General features: G+C 43.9%; 1 protein-coding gene across 2 annotated transcripts; it reads left to right on the top strand.

Annotated features, from left to right (window-relative positions):
* Nucleotides 1-1,345: 1,345 nt before the first annotated feature.
* On the top strand, nucleotides 1,346-16,397 carry dspa (desmoplakin a). Of its 2 annotated transcripts, none has more exons than XM_076144628.1 (24): nucleotides 1,346-1,787; nucleotides 2,996-3,080; nucleotides 3,411-3,529; nucleotides 3,674-3,815; nucleotides 5,058-5,183; nucleotides 5,304-5,363; nucleotides 5,449-5,616; nucleotides 5,704-5,808; nucleotides 5,897-5,992; nucleotides 6,338-6,463; nucleotides 6,741-6,893; nucleotides 7,012-7,166; nucleotides 7,256-7,382; nucleotides 7,482-7,668; nucleotides 7,775-8,076; nucleotides 8,205-8,386; nucleotides 8,606-8,744; nucleotides 8,938-9,131; nucleotides 9,263-9,425; nucleotides 9,553-9,636; nucleotides 9,748-9,855; nucleotides 10,061-10,159; nucleotides 10,293-10,790; nucleotides 12,618-16,397. In XM_076144628.1, the coding sequence occupies exons 1-24, from the start codon at nucleotides 1,498-1,500 to the stop codon at nucleotides 15,834-15,836; spliced, it is 6,927 nt and encodes a 2,308-aa protein (XP_076000743.1). In that variant the 5' UTR covers nucleotides 1,346-1,497; the 3' UTR covers nucleotides 15,837-16,397. The 2 variants fall into 2 exon arrangements, with proteins under 2 accessions (XP_076000743.1, XP_076000742.1); XM_076144627.1 differs by having other exon boundaries at nucleotides 10,293-12,107.
* The last annotated feature ends 1,562 nt before the right edge of the window (nucleotides 16,398-17,959 follow it).

Raw genomic sequence — 17,959 nt, 5'->3', positions numbered from 1 at the left:
CCAGTATTGTTGCTTCCTCCAGTCAAGACAAGGTCACAGGCTGTTATCCTTAAACCACCCTGAAAGACAGCCAAATAATTCACATTGCTATGTAATTATTTATTGTATTATATTCATTAGGTCAGTTTGATGGTTTCCATGTCTCTAACCTTTTCTCATTAGATTTTTTTGGCTCTGCCGCTCTTGCTCTTTCTAACTTTGCCAACTTGTGTGCGTGCTTGCGTGCGTACAAACACACATGTCACTTCTTCTTAAGTTGTTTCCCCTACAGCATTTTTCAAAAAGCTGACACTAGGTGTGTGTGACCCTCCCTCCTCCATTTTCTGTCTCCCTTTTACTTTTCAAAGCTTAGACACGCCCACCCACCGTGTGTAGACAACTAGACAGAAAGAAAGCACAAGACAAGAGAGTAAGAAATAAAATGGCCCTTAAATTGAGCAGCAGCATCTATCCTTCAGTAAATATCTTGATGTCTCTCCAGCTTCAAACTGCTATAAACACTGACTCCTCAAACTCATTTTGACCTCAAGAATTTTGAACCCAGCCTGACAAATTCTTTGCTGCACCACTATCTATCTCCACTTAGCCCAGCAGGGTGTAAATGTCTGCTGACTGCTCTATTTTCCATGTTGGCAAGTGCATACGGCATAAGTCACCAGTCAGGCCTTGAATGAACTCATGTTTGGTGGCGGTATGACAATATAAAACTAAAATAAGGGGTGATGTCAATGGGAATAATGAAGAACTCAAATCTAAGACATTGATGTCATTATTCCTTCAAAGTTAGATTCAGGGACCCATTGGATGTATGTGATAAAATCAGAATGTTTTTGTGATTATTTCAAATGTTATATATATAGTAGTATATAGTAATAGTAGTTTATATATCCATGTATTGTAATTTTGTAGGTTTTACTTTTACTTTTGACTTAATAAATGATGAGAATAAATGATGATTCACTTCAAACTCAAAATGAAACTTATCTGAACGAATAACAAATATTACGCTTTTCTAAGTAAAAGAAAGTAATTATTGCACGATATGATAATCACCTTATTTGTATTGCATTGCAGTTTGTAGTTATTGGATAAAGACCCAATCAAGATAAAGCAGTGGAGCTAATCAGTCTTTACAGGTCATTTATTTATCTAAATCTAGAAAAAATATGCACAGAACTGATTGTCTCCAGATGATATGCATATGAGTTTAAAGTGAGGAACCTGGCTGTATTGAAGGCAGTGTACAGTAATCTTCCTAAACAGGCCTGTAGGTGCGGGAGTGTTTCGTAAACACAGCAAGGTGTGGTTTGTATCCTGCCCCAAAATCGGCCCTCTTCCGTCTATTCACAGCGAGCCAGCCCAGTAACTGCGCAACAGTCAACAGGGAGGGCGCAGCGCTCGTTCCGTCCTGTGCACTGCAGGCCACAACAACCACCAACACTCTTCTTTATCCACTTTTTTTTTCTACAATAACTATCAAAAAACAACCGAGCAAAGATGAGTATGTACGGGTCCTCGCAGAAGTTACACACCATGGGACAGAGAAGTAACTCGAGGCAGGATCTGGGGAGTCCAAGTTTTCGGAACGACGTCTTCGTCGGTGGAAACGGCTTCCCCGGAGAGTACGCGGCAGGGGACGGATACACCTACGGGTACTCTTACTCCAAAAGCTCCATGCAAGGTCAGCCGAAAATGCACGTGAGCATGGTGGGAGCCAGCGGCGGCGGCGGCGGCGGCGGCGGCGGAGGCTTCTCAGGCGGCGGCGGAGGCGGCGGTGAAGGGACAAGGTAAGAGTCGGTATATATCACCTGTTGCGAGGCTGGAACTGGTTTCCTACTCACGGGCTTCATTTTCTAGTCCTCCGAGTGCGAATCCAGGTCCAATCTCGTCTGTTGCCTTCTTGTCTTAAGTGAAAAGTGCAAACATGCATCGTATGTTGTCGTTTTTGTTCAATAATGCTTAATTTCACAGTATATGTCGAGTTTTGAGTTTGCATTTTAACTCTTAATGAACCTGTTGTGTTACTATTTCAACCGTAAATGACGTAATGCAGGAGCAGCATCAAAAATCCTTAAGAACCCATTTGAGAAAGTCGGAAAAAGATTAAGGGACTACGTTTATTAAATGAAATAATATGTTATAACGAATTAAGTGTGTTCATTTAAGATCAGTAGACACAATATACGGATTAATATTTTGAAATGGTTCAGAGAAGACGTCATTACTCAGCCTTTGCTTGACCTAGTCAAATTTAGTGTGTGGTTCTGTCTAATCCCTGCAGTTGCTCAAGGCTGCATCACACATTGTTGCTCAATGTTTTTAATCACAATAGAAGACATACTTAGGAAATTGTCCCTACATTGTACACACACCCTGTCCCACCCCCAGACACGTCCTCCCACTACCATTCATCCTGCCGTCAGTCTCTATTTTGAAGCGATGATGGATGATTCCACACTCTGATCACCCCAGGTTAAAGTAAACGGGGAATCCGTGAACATATATTATTCCATTGCATATTCAATTATCCTATCAAAAACCGTACATTTCCAAAAGCTTAACTTTTGCTGGTGACCCACATTCCGTGAGAGGAACACCACCTAGATTTCCCTGTGGAATGAACTTGTGGCAGAATAATGTTGATGCTACCATGATGACATTTATAGTGTAATTAAAGGGTTGTTTACACATGGCCTTTCCTCCATTTGGGCTGCTGTTTCATGTTGTTCCATATCTGTCTACTGCTTTGAATTTATGTAAAGTCCAATTGTGGAGCATTCATTTTAGTAAGCTATTAACTATATTCTCATCTATCACTGTTTGTTGATGGAAACTTCATAATTAACTCAAGATGTAAGAGAAATTTTAACTTTTTATGGCATTTTTTACTGAATACAGATGTGAGATATAAGATGCACAGTGTTGAAATTATTGCAAATCCTAAATAGTTACTGTAAATACTGAAAATATACAACTGTATTTTTTCGACGTGTAGTGTGCAGGCGATCCAATCCAGAGCTATGATGCTGAAAACCCAGTGCCATGACTTCCTGCTGAGAGCACAGCACATTCTCCAACATGTAAGTCATATATATCTTGTACATCACTGATCCGACAAGTTTGTCCCAAATTGTAGTAGTACTAAAATGATTTAGAATAATAAGAAGGATAACATTTCATTATGGTTGCTGTAAAGTGGAGTTATCATTGCAAAATTATTTCAGGGTGGCATTTCATGGTGGCCTTTTATGTTGCCTGCACTGCAAATTCAAGCGTTGATTGTTTTTCTGTTTCCTTATTATTATTATTATGAACACATCAGTAGAAAAGCAAATAAGCCCCTGCAGCCACAGCTTAAGTAAGACTAAATTGTGCCAGGTGTTCATTGTCTACGCTCTGCTGTTTTACAGGGAGGCCCGGCCATTGAGGCGGAGAAGATGATGAGCTTGGCTTCTGAAACCCTGGAGCAGTTAAGGATACGCGGCCTAGAACTGCAGCGTTTGCGCATTACTGATGAAGTCATGAGAAGGTAAGACAAAGTGCATTGTGTGCATTTTTGCAAAGTGCGCTGGTGTGCAATAGGTGAGAAATGTGAAATTTACGAGCTGCGAGTGTTTCGTATCGTGGATTAATATGTAAATGACGACAGATTAATTCTCCCTTCTCTGTACAGTGTGGAACAGCTGCAGCACATGCAAAGTGCTATCCAGCAGTCTATGGGTGGGATGACCCATAGATGGAACAGAGGCAGCATTGGCTCCATTGATGGTGGGAGGAACTTTAATGATGCCATGGCCTGGATTTCTCAGCAAAAGGTGAAATTGATTGATGCACTACATGACGGCAACAAGCAAGAACTTGAAAATCTCTGTGGTTTTTAACAGTTTCGGGGTGGTAAACTGGTTGTATCTGCGTGTGTGTGCATGCCTGTTGGGTTGCATGAGTGTTTGTTCCCCTTTCTACGTAAAGGGAGGAGGGAGAGAGGAGGGAATGCACTTAGCCTATCACTTATTCTGACCTGCTGTAACTGAAACCATCTGGACATGCAGCCAAAACCTGAGCCGTAGAGTGAAAGAGGCCAATAGAGATACAGATGGAAACAAAGGAGAAGAGAGAGCACTGCCATTTGAGAGAGAGAGAGAAGGAGAGAGAGGGAGGAGCCAAGGAAGTGAAAGAGAACTAGACAAGGAGTAAGGGATTGTGAAATCCGACACTACGTTGTGATGGGACATGACTGATCTCTGACATGTTCATGGGAAAACGCCCTTCCAGTCACTCTACCTCCCCAACCACTGCACACTCCCACCCAAACAAGCGCACACACCCTTTCATTCTCTCACCACTCCGAGCCTCGTCTGCTTCTCTCTGTGTTCGCTCATTCACAGTGCCTCCTCTCAGTGCACTTACAGCCATTTTGTGACACATTTCATTTCTTTTGTCCATGTGATCTCCCCAGTAAGATTTTAAATGTATAACAATCACACTTCTGTATTAGTAATAACATCCAAAATGGTTGTCTGTGTATCTGGTTGATCACGTCTCGGCCGTCGTACCTATGTCTCAAACATGGACACACCTTTCGCCAGTCGACATTTGGCGCACAGCCTGGCGATCTCATCAGCCATGTTGTTATATGGCTTCAGTAGATTCCAAGTAATTGCGGAGGAAGGGAGTGGTGAGGGAACAAAGAAATGTGTGAAAGGAGAATAAAAAGAGCAGGGACTGGCTGAGGTTGGCTTGCTGCCTGGGCTCTTATCAAAGCTGAGGGCTATGAACTCTGCTCAGAGGGGGAATAGTTGGAATAGTTTCCTGCTTAAGAGACAGACACAGACAATACACTCCACAAATGATTATGTGCCGACACCTAGAGGACAATAAGTGTAAAGACAGGATTCAAGGTCAGGAATATCAAATGTTGAAGTACATTACCACATATGTATATGATCATATCCTCATATTTCCCCTTTAAATTACTTTGATATTAGCCTTTTACCTTTGTTTCAAAAGTATAAAAGTTGTATTTCATGAAGTTGATAAGCCATGGCTCTGTCTTGCAGCGTCTGATTGAGACGGCTCCCTGGGGGGACGACTCTGCAACCATCGAACAGCAGATCATGAGCCACAACAAGTTCCACAGCTCCATCCAAAGGAGCCCTGAAGTGGACCGCGCCAGAGACGAGCTCGTAAGTAGCCACCCTCCACCCTGTTTGACCTTTGAGTTACATTGCAGAATCACTCAAACTTTTTATGCATTTTTCGAAGTCTTCTAATTGTGGTTTGCTTATTTTTGTCATCCGCCTCAGAATATGAAGAATGACAAGTTCAACATCCATTCTCTGGAACAAGAATGGGACAGCCTGCAGGTAGAAACCAAACTCCACTCTTTGATTGAACAACTATTTGATTTGTTTCTCAAAAGCGGTAACATTCAACCTTTTTGCCACTCAGAAAATGTCGTACAGTCGCGTGAGTCAGCTGCGCGAGCTTCAGAGCATCATCGAGGAGATCTCCCGCGCCATCATGTGGGTGAATGAGAAAGAGGAGGAGGAGCTCGTCTTTGACTGGGGAGACAAGAACATCGACCAGTACATCCCGAAGAAGCAGGAGGGCTACTCGGTAAGGACTACCGGGCCCCAAATGTTCATATGTATCATGAAAGTCCTAGTTACAAATCTGTAGCCTCACTTCATGTTCTCCCTGTAGAGGATGATGAGTGACCTGGAGGAGAAGGAGAAGGAGCTGAACAAGCTGAAGGTGAAAGCGGATGGACTCGTGAACAACAACCATCCTGCCGCAGATAAGATTGAAGTAAGGTGTTGTTTTTTCTGGTAAACAAAGTCAATGCTGTGCTGCACATTAACACTTACTGTACTGATGGCTGTTTGTGCTCCCGTAGGCCTACATGGACACCTTGCAGACGCAGTGGAGTTGGTTGCTCCAGATCACCAAGTGCATTCATGTTCACTTAAAAGAAAATGCCGCCTACAGTCAAGTAAGTGGACATGACTCTGCTCACTTAAACTCTGCCTAGACTGTGTACCTTCTGAAGGTTTCCCAGTGCAGGAAATGGTTGGAAAATTAGAGAGAAGGCGATAAACAAGAACTTAATTGCCAATGGCGGGAATAATTTGGCAACAGGAAGTAACATCCACTAACCAATTCTTGACGCCACACCCACAAGTGTACAATAGATTCTGTCAAACACACTTACACAAAACAATATAGGACTTGTTGTTTCAGTTCAAGACACTACGCTGCTTCTTCTATCATATTTCCCTCGCAGAATTGTAGAGGCTTCCTGTGAGGAATGATCATATGTTTTTGTTGTCCTCTTCAGTTTTTCAAGGAGGCCAGTGAGGTCAATTCGAAGCTGCAGAAGGAGCACGAGAACATCCGTAGCAAGTTCAGCTGCGACAAGAACACACCACTGGAGAACCTGATTGATCTCCTTCAGAACCTGGAGGTATAACGACACTTAACTATGTCCAAGAGGTATTGTATGCTATGAAAATGAAAAGTGTGTTACAGTGTGACAATGACTAATTTGCCTGTCTGGTGAACTGGTTGGTCCAGTGTAAGAGACTTAGTGTGTGACACATTTTGAAATGGAGTAAAGATTGGAATGCGTCTGTGTCCCTGTATTTTCACCTTTGATTACATTGTAGAGGATGAACCGGCTTCATTGTAAACTGATATATGATAATGTCTTCTAAAGGCCCTAGTGATCTTTGTATTCACAGAGAGAGAAAGAGAGAATTATGGAGAATAAGAGACACGTCCAAAGTCTGGTAAATAAGTCCAAGACGGTTGTCAGGCTGAAACCTCGCAACCCCGAAGAGAAGAGCAACAGCCCAATCATTGTCAAGGCCTTGTGTGACTTTAAACAAGACCAGGTTAGATATAAGCTCACACACACACACACACACACACTGCAAACAGGCTCAAACATATACAGACACACAAACACAGAAGTCAGTGTTCCTGACTCGGCCTGCATGTTTTGTGCTTCAGAAGGGAATTTTGAAAGGCAATGAAGGCATCCTGAAGGACAACACGCAGCGCAGCAAGTGGCTTGTGACAGGTCCCGGAGGCCTGGATATGTTGATTCCCTCTGTGTGTTTGCTGATCCCCCCACCAAACCCACTCAGCATCGGCATTGCCAACAAGTAAGCTGCACTAAATGCCGAAAGGAATCTTGGAAATTAATTTGGATTCCTGTATAATTAATATAGTTGCGGTTTGTGTTTTTCTCCAGGAATGAGCAGTATTATGAAGCCATCTTGGGCATCTGGAACCAGTTCTACATCAACATCAAGAGTCTCATCTCCTGGCAATACTGTCTGAAAGACATCAATTACATCAACACTCTCACTGTCACCATGGTAAGATAGAGTTTTCATATAACATGCAAAGTTAAAAAAGATTTTCGCTTTGGTGATCATCACCTTTGTCAGTCTTGTGACATCTCTGTTGCCTTGTAGCTGTCCAAGATGCGTCCTGAGGAGTATCGCAGTGTCCTCAAAAGACTGGAGACTCACTACCAAGAGTTCTTGCGCACCAGTCAAGGATCTGATATGTTTGGCGATGAGGAGAAGAAAAGGATTCAGGGCCAGTTTTCTGGAGCCCAGACCCACTATGATACGCTGGTAATCCAACTGCCTACTTATGGTGAGTACATCAGTCTTTGCCCTATGCCTAGGATGTCTGTGATAAAGTCCACTGAATAAGATATCCGTCCTTTTCTCACTGTGGTTTGATATTCTGATTACAACAGTGGATGGGGGGGTAAAGCCTGCAACCCCAAAGCAAGAGCTCCCGAAGTCAGAGCCCCCGAAGCCAGAGCCCCCGAAGCCAGAGCACCCCAAGGAAGAGCCCATCAAGCCGCAGGTGGTCAAGCCCATCAAGACGTCTGTCACCAAGACCACTACCTCAGTCCTCAGTCTTGCCTTGCTCAGTAATCTGCAGGAGCTGCGACGCAGGCTGGAGCTGGCTGAGTCTGGTCTTACTTATCACCTGCACATCCCTCTGGGGGAAAACAGCGCGCATGAGTGCTCACAGCACATCAAGAAGCTCCAGGTGTGTTGGCTGTTTTTCAAATTTAGTGCCATCTGTAGGGATTGGGCATAAACCCATATCAGAATATAGGAATGGAAACATACAAAACACTTTCATACCATACACAAAAACTTTGATTCCATGTCCAGATTGTGCACCAAGATTTGGACTCCATCCATGATGAGTATCTGCGCCTGAGGGAGAGGATTCTAAAGCAGTTAGAAGGAATACCTGCAGATTCTGAGCAAGCCAAATTCCTCCGCTCTGAACTGGAGATCATCAACCAAAAACTGGGAGGTCTGCAGGGTCTCTCCTCAGCATACCATCAAAGGTATTTTAAAAAAAAAGTTTAATCACATCGCTCTTTCCCCTCCACAATGTCTAACTAATGCAGTGAGCAGCACTTTGGTTTAATACATAATGCTTTAACCCTGACTAAAACCTGAGGCCATGGACTGTTTTACACATTTTTTTGTAATACAATGAAAGAAAGTATCTTGCTGGCAGAGGTTGCTATGTGAGCACTGAAATGGTTTTGTATCTTGAACAGACTGTCGGCTCTAAACGCCTTGCTCCAGAACCTTCTCCAAGCTGAGGATGTCATCAAAGTCCACGAGGCGCGACTCACTGAGAAAGAGACCAGCTCCCTGGACCTTCGTGAGGTGGACAGCTATCGAAGCACACTAAAGGTATGTAATGAAATAACAATAAGATAAGATGATTAGATAACATGACATTTTTTTATCCCGAGGGAAATTACTGAAAGAGAGAGCGTGACTGTTGCAATAATGATTGAAGTTACACCAGCTCAGCTATTAATAAGCTATACTCTTGGTTTTTCATTGAAATGATTGCAAGCTATTTCTCTATTGTCTATAAAAGCAAATGAAGAGTGATCTGGAGCAAAAAAGAAACCTGCTGACTGCAATGGAGTCTGATCTGGCTAAAGCGGTGCACTGGAACGGTCAAATCTCAGACTCCTTCCACAAGTGTGACGTGGACTTGTCCAAGTATGCAGACCAGGTCGGCCAGATGTCCGACCGCTGGCGTCGCATCCAAACCCAGATTGACAGCAGGTGGGTCACGTGCACACTGAACACGTGCAGAAACGCATAACTTCCTCATATTTACAGTAAATCCCGGCATTCCCTGTCGCCAAAAATATCCTTTCATCCCTTTCCTCTTCCACCCACGATTTCCCCCGCAGAGTGTGGGACCTGGAGAAGCAGGAGAAACAGTTGAAACATTATCAGCACACCAGCACTTCCTTGGAACAGTGGATAGACAATGCCAGGAAGCGCCAGGACAGCCTACAGTCAGCCAAGCTCAGTGATATCCAGACCCTAATGGATCACCTCAACCAACAAAAGGCATGCCTTTCCTCATTAGTAATGCTGAATGTAAATGTAATGTAGATGGAAAGATGCAGAGGCTGGATAATTTCATGTCAGATTTGATTCTGTACATTTAATTTCTCTCCGTTTTCTCCACTTACAGGCTCTTCACACTGAAATCAAAGGCAGGAAGGAAAAAGTTGAGGACGTGCAAAAGGATGCAGACACCTGCGCTGACTCAATTAAGGTTTGTTGTTTATCACACACAGCAGACACACACACACACACACACACACACACGCACACTCTCATGCAAGTACTGGACAAGAATTATTAAATCCCTTTTGTGTTCTGTCAGGACTATGAGTTGCAGCTGGCTTCCTATAGCGCTGGCCTAGAAACTCTGCTTAATATCCCCATCAAGAAAACCATGCTGCAGTCCCCTTCCAATGTGATCAGACAAGAGGTACGCACAGCTCTACATTAGGTCACATGAAGCCAATTTGCAGGCGCTTGTGATGTATGATGTCCAAATCCTCAGTGTGTGAAGTCAGTTTGCTCTGTAATCTCATGCAATACTGGTACTTAGGTTAATCGTTTAATTGCCTGTATTACCTTGAATTTATCAGTGATTACTTGTGGAATTAACAACTGAACCTTTATTATATTAGGCGAATGATCTCCAGTCCCACTACATAGAGCTACTTACCCGCTCGAGTGACTACTACAAGTTCCTTGGAGAGTTGCTGAAGAACATGGAAGAGCTAAAGGTAAGTATTGGATGTAACATGACATGGATGTTTCTGCATGTTCATTGCATTCACTTGGTAAAATTAATCAAATTGTAACAGTAATTGATGAATGCGAAATATGACCTACCGATTTGTGTTATTCCAATCTCAGATAAGGAACACCAAGATTGAGATGCTGGAGGAGGAACTGAGGCGTCTGAAGGATGACCTCCTGGATCGTAACCAGAAAAACAAATCTATGGAGGATGCTCTGTCCCGTTACAAGCTCGAACTGACTCAGTCACAAGACCAGCTCATTTCTATGGAGGAAGTGAAGAGAACCACTGCAATGCAAGCTAGCGCTGCCAGGGACAGCCTGGACAGCACAAGTGGTCAGCTTAAAGATCTTGACGACAAATTGGCCCGTATTACATATCAGCTGGATGAGGAAAAAAGGAAGAGAAGGCTGGCAGAGGAAAGATACAACAGCCAGCAAGAAGAGTATGAGTCTGCTGTACGTCGCAGACAGAAAGAGCAGGAGGAGCTAAACTGGACAAAGATTGACTTGGAGAAAGCTGTGAAAGACAAGGAACATGAAATTGAGAGGCTGAAGAGACAACTAGAGGAGGAGGCAACGCGTCGGAGAAATGCGGAATCTGAGACATCAAAGGTAAGAACACAGTCTTCCCAGGAGGTTAATCTTCTTAAGCAGACATTCGAGAAAGAGATCCACGTTACCAAGACCACAGTACTGAAAGCCTCAAAACAGAAAGAAGAAGACACAGTGGAATTGAAACTGCAATGTGAGAGACTCGCTGCAGAGAAGCGAGACCTAGAGGAGGAGCTGAGGAGAGTGAGACTGTCCATTGCTCACACAGACGATCAGAGAAGCAGAGCAGAGGAAGAATCAAGCCAGCAGAGGGCCTCATTGGTCCAGGAAACTAGGGTACGCAGTGAACTTGAAGTGCAGCTGAGAACCTACAAACAGCAGAAAGAGGACCATGAGCTCAGGCTCAAGGACGCCACAAAAAGCAATCAAGAGAAAAGCAGGCAAATCAGCATGTTGACATTTAACCTGGAGGAAGAGGGTAAGAAGAGAAGAACTCTGGAGTTGGAAATCAGCCACCATAAACAAGCTGAGGCAGAGCTAAAGGCCAAAAACTCCTCCTATCTGGAGGCCATTAACAAGCTCAAAGTGTCTGAGCAGGAGATTCGCATCACTCGAGTGGAGCTGGAGAAGCAGACCAGCGAGAAGACCAAGGCCGAGCAGGGCACTGCAAGGCTACAGAGCCGCATCCGGGAGCTGCAGTGCTCTCTGGACGGGGTGGAGGCTGAGTTGGAGAAACAGAAAAGGGCAAACCAAGAGGAGTTCACACGCAGGAAGAGAATGGAAGCTGATGTGGAGAGATTGACCCAATCTTGCAGAGAGCACACCACCACCATTACCTCCCTGAAATCTATTCAGCATGAGGCGTCCAGCTCTGGGAGAAAGTATGAGCAGGACCTCAGAGGCCTCAAAGAGGCTCTAGACAAGAGTGTGAGGGACCATAAAATTACCAAGGAGGAACTGAGCCGTGTGACAGCTGAGTTGAAGACACTGAAGCAGAAGTTAATGCAAGAGGAGGGCCGGCTTCATGAGGTCACCCAACGAAACGAGACTCTGTATAAGACCATTGAGGAGAAGAGTCGCCTGCTTAACGAATACAACACAGAAATCGATAAGCTCAAGAGTCTGACACAGAACCTGACAAAGGAGAGGCTGAGGTTGGATGAGGAGCTGAGGACGATTAAGCTGGAGCGCGACGAGCTGAAGCTTAGCAAGAACAGCGTGGATGGAGAGGCTGCGTCTCAGATTTCAGCATTGCATATTCAACTCCAGAACAGCAACAAGAGGACAGTGGAACTCCAGGCTCTCATCAATGACCTGACCAAGGAAAGAGAAAAGCTTACAATGGAAATAGACAAAATCCAAAAGCATTCTATTGAGGTATATTTGATCTGGGATTTTTTCAATATGATTCAACTAATTCCACATTTTTGCAGCTTTTTTGCCTGAATGGTTAATGGTTGAATTAATACTCAGCCACATTCTACAGTGGTTGTAACGCTCAAGATGCCGTTTCTTTCAGGGGTTTGCATGACTGAGGTCTTGCATGTTTCACTTAATGACTCATCTCACCTATTTGTTTTGATTTGTACTTCATTCAGCCTTGCACTTTAAACAGCATGTAGCTCAATCGTATTAACCTCACATTATTCTCTCTCATCTTTGTTCATCACTGTATACTAACTGATTAAATGAACTTGATGCACAAAGTATTTATACTATATGTATTATATTATGTACACATTTTGATACTCTAATATGTTGATAGGTCCTCACCACTGCAGCTAAAGAAAGCCATGCTATGTTATCCTTTAATGTGCCTTCTTTGTGCATCAAACATAGTCAGTTTTGTGTTATGATTAAACAATGTGTTTTCTCATCTCTTCACAGACGTCCATGATTGTGCATGAGTCCCAGACCCATTACAGTGAGATGCTGGTCGAGAAAGACGGCTTACTAGCTAAGATTAAACTACTGGAGCAGGACAAGAGTCGCCAACAACGCTTAGAAGAAGAGCTCAACCGCATCAAGCTGTCACTGGACGCTGAGCTTCGCAATAAACAGCGGCTGCAGGATGAGAACAATTCCATCCGCAAGGAATTCACCCAGATGAAGAGCCAGTACGAGCTGAAACAAACCCAAATAAGGCAGAATGAATCCAATAAGGACATGGCTGATCGAGAGAACAGCACCCTGAAGAGTGACGTGGAGAGGCTAAAGAGGGAGTTAAAGATGGTAGAGGAGAGGTACAAGAGTCGGCTGCTGAGCTCTGAGAAGGATGTGTCAGACCTGTCTATCAAAAGAGAAGCGCTGGAGAGAGAGTTGAGGAAGTTGCAGGAAAGGCCTAACACTCTTCACAGGCAAACCCAGACAGATGAAAAGATCCCAACAGTGGATCCCTCTAAACTGGTCTTTGATGGCGTGCGCCGCAAAGTCACTGCCCACCAGCTGTGTGACTGTGGTATAATCAGTAAGGTCACTTTAGAACAGCTCCTGAAGGGACAGAAGACGATTGAAGAGGTTGCTGTAGACATCCAACTCAGTCTAAAGGGCACTGGCATTATTGCAGGCATGACAAGAGGATCTCAGGGCAAAATGCCACTCACTGAAGCCAAAAACAAGAATCTCCTCAGCCCAGAGAGTGCCCTCATGCTCCTGGAAGCTCAAGCTGCAACAGGTCACATTATTGATCCCGCTTTCAATGAGAAGATGCCTGTGGACACTGCTTGCTCAAGAGGGATTGTAGACACAGAAGACAGAGATACATTGTTGACAGCTGAAGCAGCTAGCACAGGCTTCAAAGATCCATACAGTGGCAAGGTTTTGTCTGTGGGTCAGGCTTGCAAACAGGGCCGCATAGGAAAAGAGACAGCCATCCGCTTGCTCCAGGCACAAGAGTCTGTTGGAGGCATCTTGGACCCTGTTCTGAGTGTGTTCCTTCCCAAAGATCTGGCCTTAGATCGTAATCTGATTGATGAGGAGCTTTACAGAGCTTTGAACAAAAAACCTGCCTGCTACCTGGATCCAGCAACGGGAGACAAGATAAGCTATGGTAACCTGAGGCTGTTGTGCTCAGTGGACTCTGTTTCTGGCTTGCTTCTGCTCACTGGTCTAGAAAAGTCTTCTACAGTAAGAGGCCTCCGCGGTGAAGTTTCTGTCACAGAGCTAGTAAATTCCAAACTGCTAGATGAAACTGACTTACAGAGGTTCAACCAGGGGGTGCTTACCAGCTCAGACATTGAAGACAAACTCAAGTCCTATCTACATGGCTCCACCTGTATTGCAGGGATCTATGATGAGGCCAAAGACAGAATACTCCCCCTTTATCAAGCAATGAAGGAAGGTCTGCTCATGAAAGGGACCACACTGGAGCTACTGGAGGCCCAAGCTGCCTCTGGTTTTATTGTTGATCCAGTCACCAATGTGTTCCTGACCGTGGAGGAGGCCACAAAGAGAGCTCTGATAGGAAAGGAGTTTAAGAATAAGCTCATGTCTGCAGAGAAGGCAGTTGTTGGATACCGAGATCCAAACACTGGAAATAAAATCTCTCTTTTCCAGGCTATTGAGAAGGATCTCATTGAGAAAGGACATGGAATTCGTCTGCTTGAGGCCCAAATTGCCAGTGGTGGGATTATTGACCCCAAAGAGAGTCACCGGATTGATGTAGAAGTTGCCTTTCAAAGGGGATATTTTGATCAGGAGATGAATGAGATCTTAACTTACGAAGGAGATGACACCAAAGGTTTCTTTGACCCTAACACCAAGGAGAATCTCACATACCTTCAGCTGAAGGAGAGATGCATCACAGATCCGAAAACAGGCCTTGTACTCCTCCCACTCACAGACAAGAAGAAGCAAGATAAAGTAAAGGAGAGCCGTACAAATATCTTACGCAAGAGGCGGGTTGTGATTGTTGACCCAGATACAGGGCTGGAGATGTCAGTGAGGGAGGCTTATCACCGGGAGCTCATTGACTATGATACTTTCCTGGACTTGTCGGAGCAGGAGTGCGAGTGGGAAGAAATAACTATCAAGTCGTCAGATGGAACATCACGCTTGGTGGTGGTGGATAGGAAAACAGGAACCCAGTACGACATTCAGGACTGTCTGGACCGTGACATCATTGACCAACAATCCCTGGATCAGTATCGCGCTGGAACACTAACCTTGACGCAGTTTGCTGATCTCATTACCAGCAAAACCAGCAGCACTGAGATGACCATTTCTGCCTGTAATGTTGATGACATGGTCACCTGTAGCAGTCCCACACAGGCCACACCCTCTTCCCCTACTGTGCGTAAACGCTTAAGCAGCATCTCTATTACTGTCTCTCCTGCTGACTTGTTTGATGACCACAGTCCCGTGGGAGCCATATTTGACACAGAGACCTTGGAGAAGGTAACAATTCCTGAAGGCCTACGAAGAGGCATAGTTGACACTATTACAGCACAGAGATTGCTGGAGGCCCAAGCGTGCTCAGGGGGAATTATCAACCCTGCCACTGGTGAGAAGCTGTTGTTGCAGGATGCTGTCCATCAAAGCATCATAGATGATGACATGGCCGTTAAGCTGAAACCTGCTCAGAAGGCCTTTATTGGTTTTGAGGATGTGAAGACTAAGAGAAAGATGTCAGCAGCAGAAGCGATCAAAGAAAAGTGGTTGCCTTATGAGGCTGGGCAGAGATTTTTGGAGTTCCAGTACCTGACAGGGGGTCTGGTAGACCCCAAAGATGGCCGCCGCCTCAGCATTGAAGAAGTGATCCGCAGGGGTTGGCTAGATGGCCGAGGGGCCCAGAAGCTTCAGGATACTCGCAATCACCAGAAAAACCTGACCTGTCCCAAGACTAAACTGAAGATCTCCTACAAGGACGCCATGGATAGTTGCATGGTGGAGGAAAGTAACGGTATGAAGATGCTCCAGGCCTCATCTGTGTCCACCAAGGGGATCAGCAGCCCGTACAACGTCTCTAACCCAGGCTCTCGGTCTGGATCCAGGGCTGGTTCTCGCACTGGCTCCAGAAGTGGATCACGTAGAGGCAGTGTGGATTACTCCTCTACCTTCACCTACAGCTTCTCCTCCAGCAGTGCCACTTACAACTCCAGCTCCTAATTCAGAAAAGAGAAAGAGAACGAAAAAAGAAAGTGTGAAACTAGGATAGTCATTGCTATTAGTTCCTTGGCAAACAAAGTGCTTTTTATAATGTCTTTTCTAAAATAGATTATCTGCTGTGAGATGTCACCAATATACCAATTTTGAATCTTTAACATCACGTAACCATTACCATTTGTGACATAAACTCATTGTGCTTTGGTTTTTTCAATATCAAGCTTTGTGATCAGTATATTTCAAGCTCTTAATGTTCCAATGCATAAATGCTGAATATGATTGTCATTGCTTGTTTCAATGTATGGCATTTTATGACAGTTACGCTTAATTTGTTGTTAACTTCAGCCTAATCATACTATCAGAGACCATAATAACATTGTTATTGTTTTTTTTGCAGTTTGGTTGTTTTTCTTTCTTTTTTTGTAATTGTCGAAGAGAACTTTTTTTTTTAATTGAAGATACTGGCTTATAATACTGACTTGAGAAAATGATAATCAATTGTGCCTTTCTACTAAAATGTTATCCTCAACTGATTACAAAAATAAAGTTTTAGTAAGAACATTATTTCACTCGTGGATTCATTTATTCAACTGCTGCATGTCTCCATTGGGCATTCTAATTTAAACAGCTTACTTGTGCCAGTTTATTCATTATAATTATTACCTGTAGATGGGGCTGATGTGAATTTGATGCTAAAGCTGTTTAGGCATATCTGAAATGAGACGCTGCCCACTTGCACATTTTACATATGAACAGAGAGAAAAAAATAGCTGAGAACATTAGTATGTATAGTAACTAGAAGGTAGTTTCCACACAGACACACACGGTGTCATATGAACTGGAGTAATTGTTAATGGCTAAATATAAGTGTAAAGCTTCCTACAAGTACACAAGGTCCCTTTGTCTCCAGAAGTAATGGTGTGTAATCCTCAAATAGATCCACCAGTCTTGTCCAAAGTCAATTATTTATCAAGTCATTCCTGAACAATGTATCTGGTCTAAGCAAACTATAATTATGAAACCAAACTCTGCTCTTTACTGCCAAGTTGCACAGAGGTCAACAATTATCAATGCACCATTGAGCCACCAGACAATAGGAGGCCGAGTTTGGGAATAGTGCCAATCCCTGTGGGAAAGGTAAATTATGTTGTCATGCTCGTATTACGTATTTACTCATAGTTTAAGGTGATGTATGCAGCGACCAAAAATAGTGCTGGGATGTGTCCCTGCACATCTGTGCCAAAATGTATGAGTTATGATGCTTTTAATGGGCTGTAGTGAACACAGAAGGCTATAACAGAAGTCTATAACATTTATTTCAGTGAAAATGAAGCCTGTGTGATATTTACAGTAAATGTTACCTTTATTTTATCATGGGTTACAGTATGTGATTTACAAGAGAGGCCTGACCACAATGTTTGTTTAAAGTTCATAAAGACTAAGACAGCGGCCTAGAAACGATAGCAAAGTACTGTATTTAAGTATAATTCCGATGAAGAAAATACATCATATACAAAACAAAACATTATGGTATTAGTCAACAACCAGCTCTTTCTTTCAGATCTTGTGTCTCACTAGATTTGAGTTTTAGATTTGTGTTCAAATTTGGAACTTCCAAACGCATCCCTGATGAAAACATGATTAAGTTCAAATTGATTCACAGAAATTAATCAACTTTAGATGGAAGGGAAATATGACTTGTGACTGAAATCTGGTTCAGTCTATGTCCATCAAATCAGCCTATATAGTTTGAAACTCTGCTTCGAGCCCCTACAATGGTAGGTCCGGCCCTGCTAGCTGTGCCTTTAAAAAAACATTTTTCTTGACAATGTCATCATTCCCTTTTTTTATTGACCTTTCCCTCCCACGGCCCCCCAGCGTGAGAGAGAGAGAGAGAGAGAGAGAGAGAGAGAGAGAGAGAGAGAGAGAGAGAGAGAGAGAGAGAGAGAGAGGACGGAGGGGGAGGGCACAAGGGGTTCTCAGTGGGAGGACTGTCCCGTGCCAGGACTTGTGGCGGCTGGAGGAAGTGTGTGTTGTTGGGGGGGCTGGAGAAGCAGCAGCAGAGGCAGCAGCAGCAGCAGCAGTAGTTCAGGAACACATCTTTGGCTTCCATTTTTATCACCGGC

Source organism: Genypterus blacodes, unplaced genomic scaffold (assembly GCF_046128005.1).
Source record: "Genypterus blacodes isolate CSIRO-AG114 ecotype Tasmania unplaced genomic scaffold, CSIRO-AGI_Gbla_v1 ptg000029l_1, whole genome shotgun sequence".
Taxonomy (NCBI): domain Eukaryota; kingdom Metazoa; phylum Chordata; class Actinopteri; order Ophidiiformes; family Ophidiidae; genus Genypterus; species Genypterus blacodes.
This window is presented reverse-complemented; position numbering and strand designations above follow the sequence as displayed.

What these genes read in the sequence shown, in the direction of transcription:
- dspa (XM_076144627.1), top strand. Translation starts at nt 1,498, where the DNA reads ATGAGTATGTACGGGTCCTCGCAGAAGTTACACACCATGGGACAGAGA. An exon ending in AGCATCGGCATTGCCAACAA is followed by an intron (nt 7,167 to 7,255) that starts GTAAGCTGCACT and finishes GTTTTTCTCCAG; the next exon opens with GAATGAGCAGTATTATGAAG. An exon ending in ATCACCTCAACCAACAAAAG is followed by an intron (nt 9,426 to 9,552) that starts GCATGCCTTTCC and finishes CTCCACTTACAG; the next exon opens with GCTCTTCACACTGAAATCAA.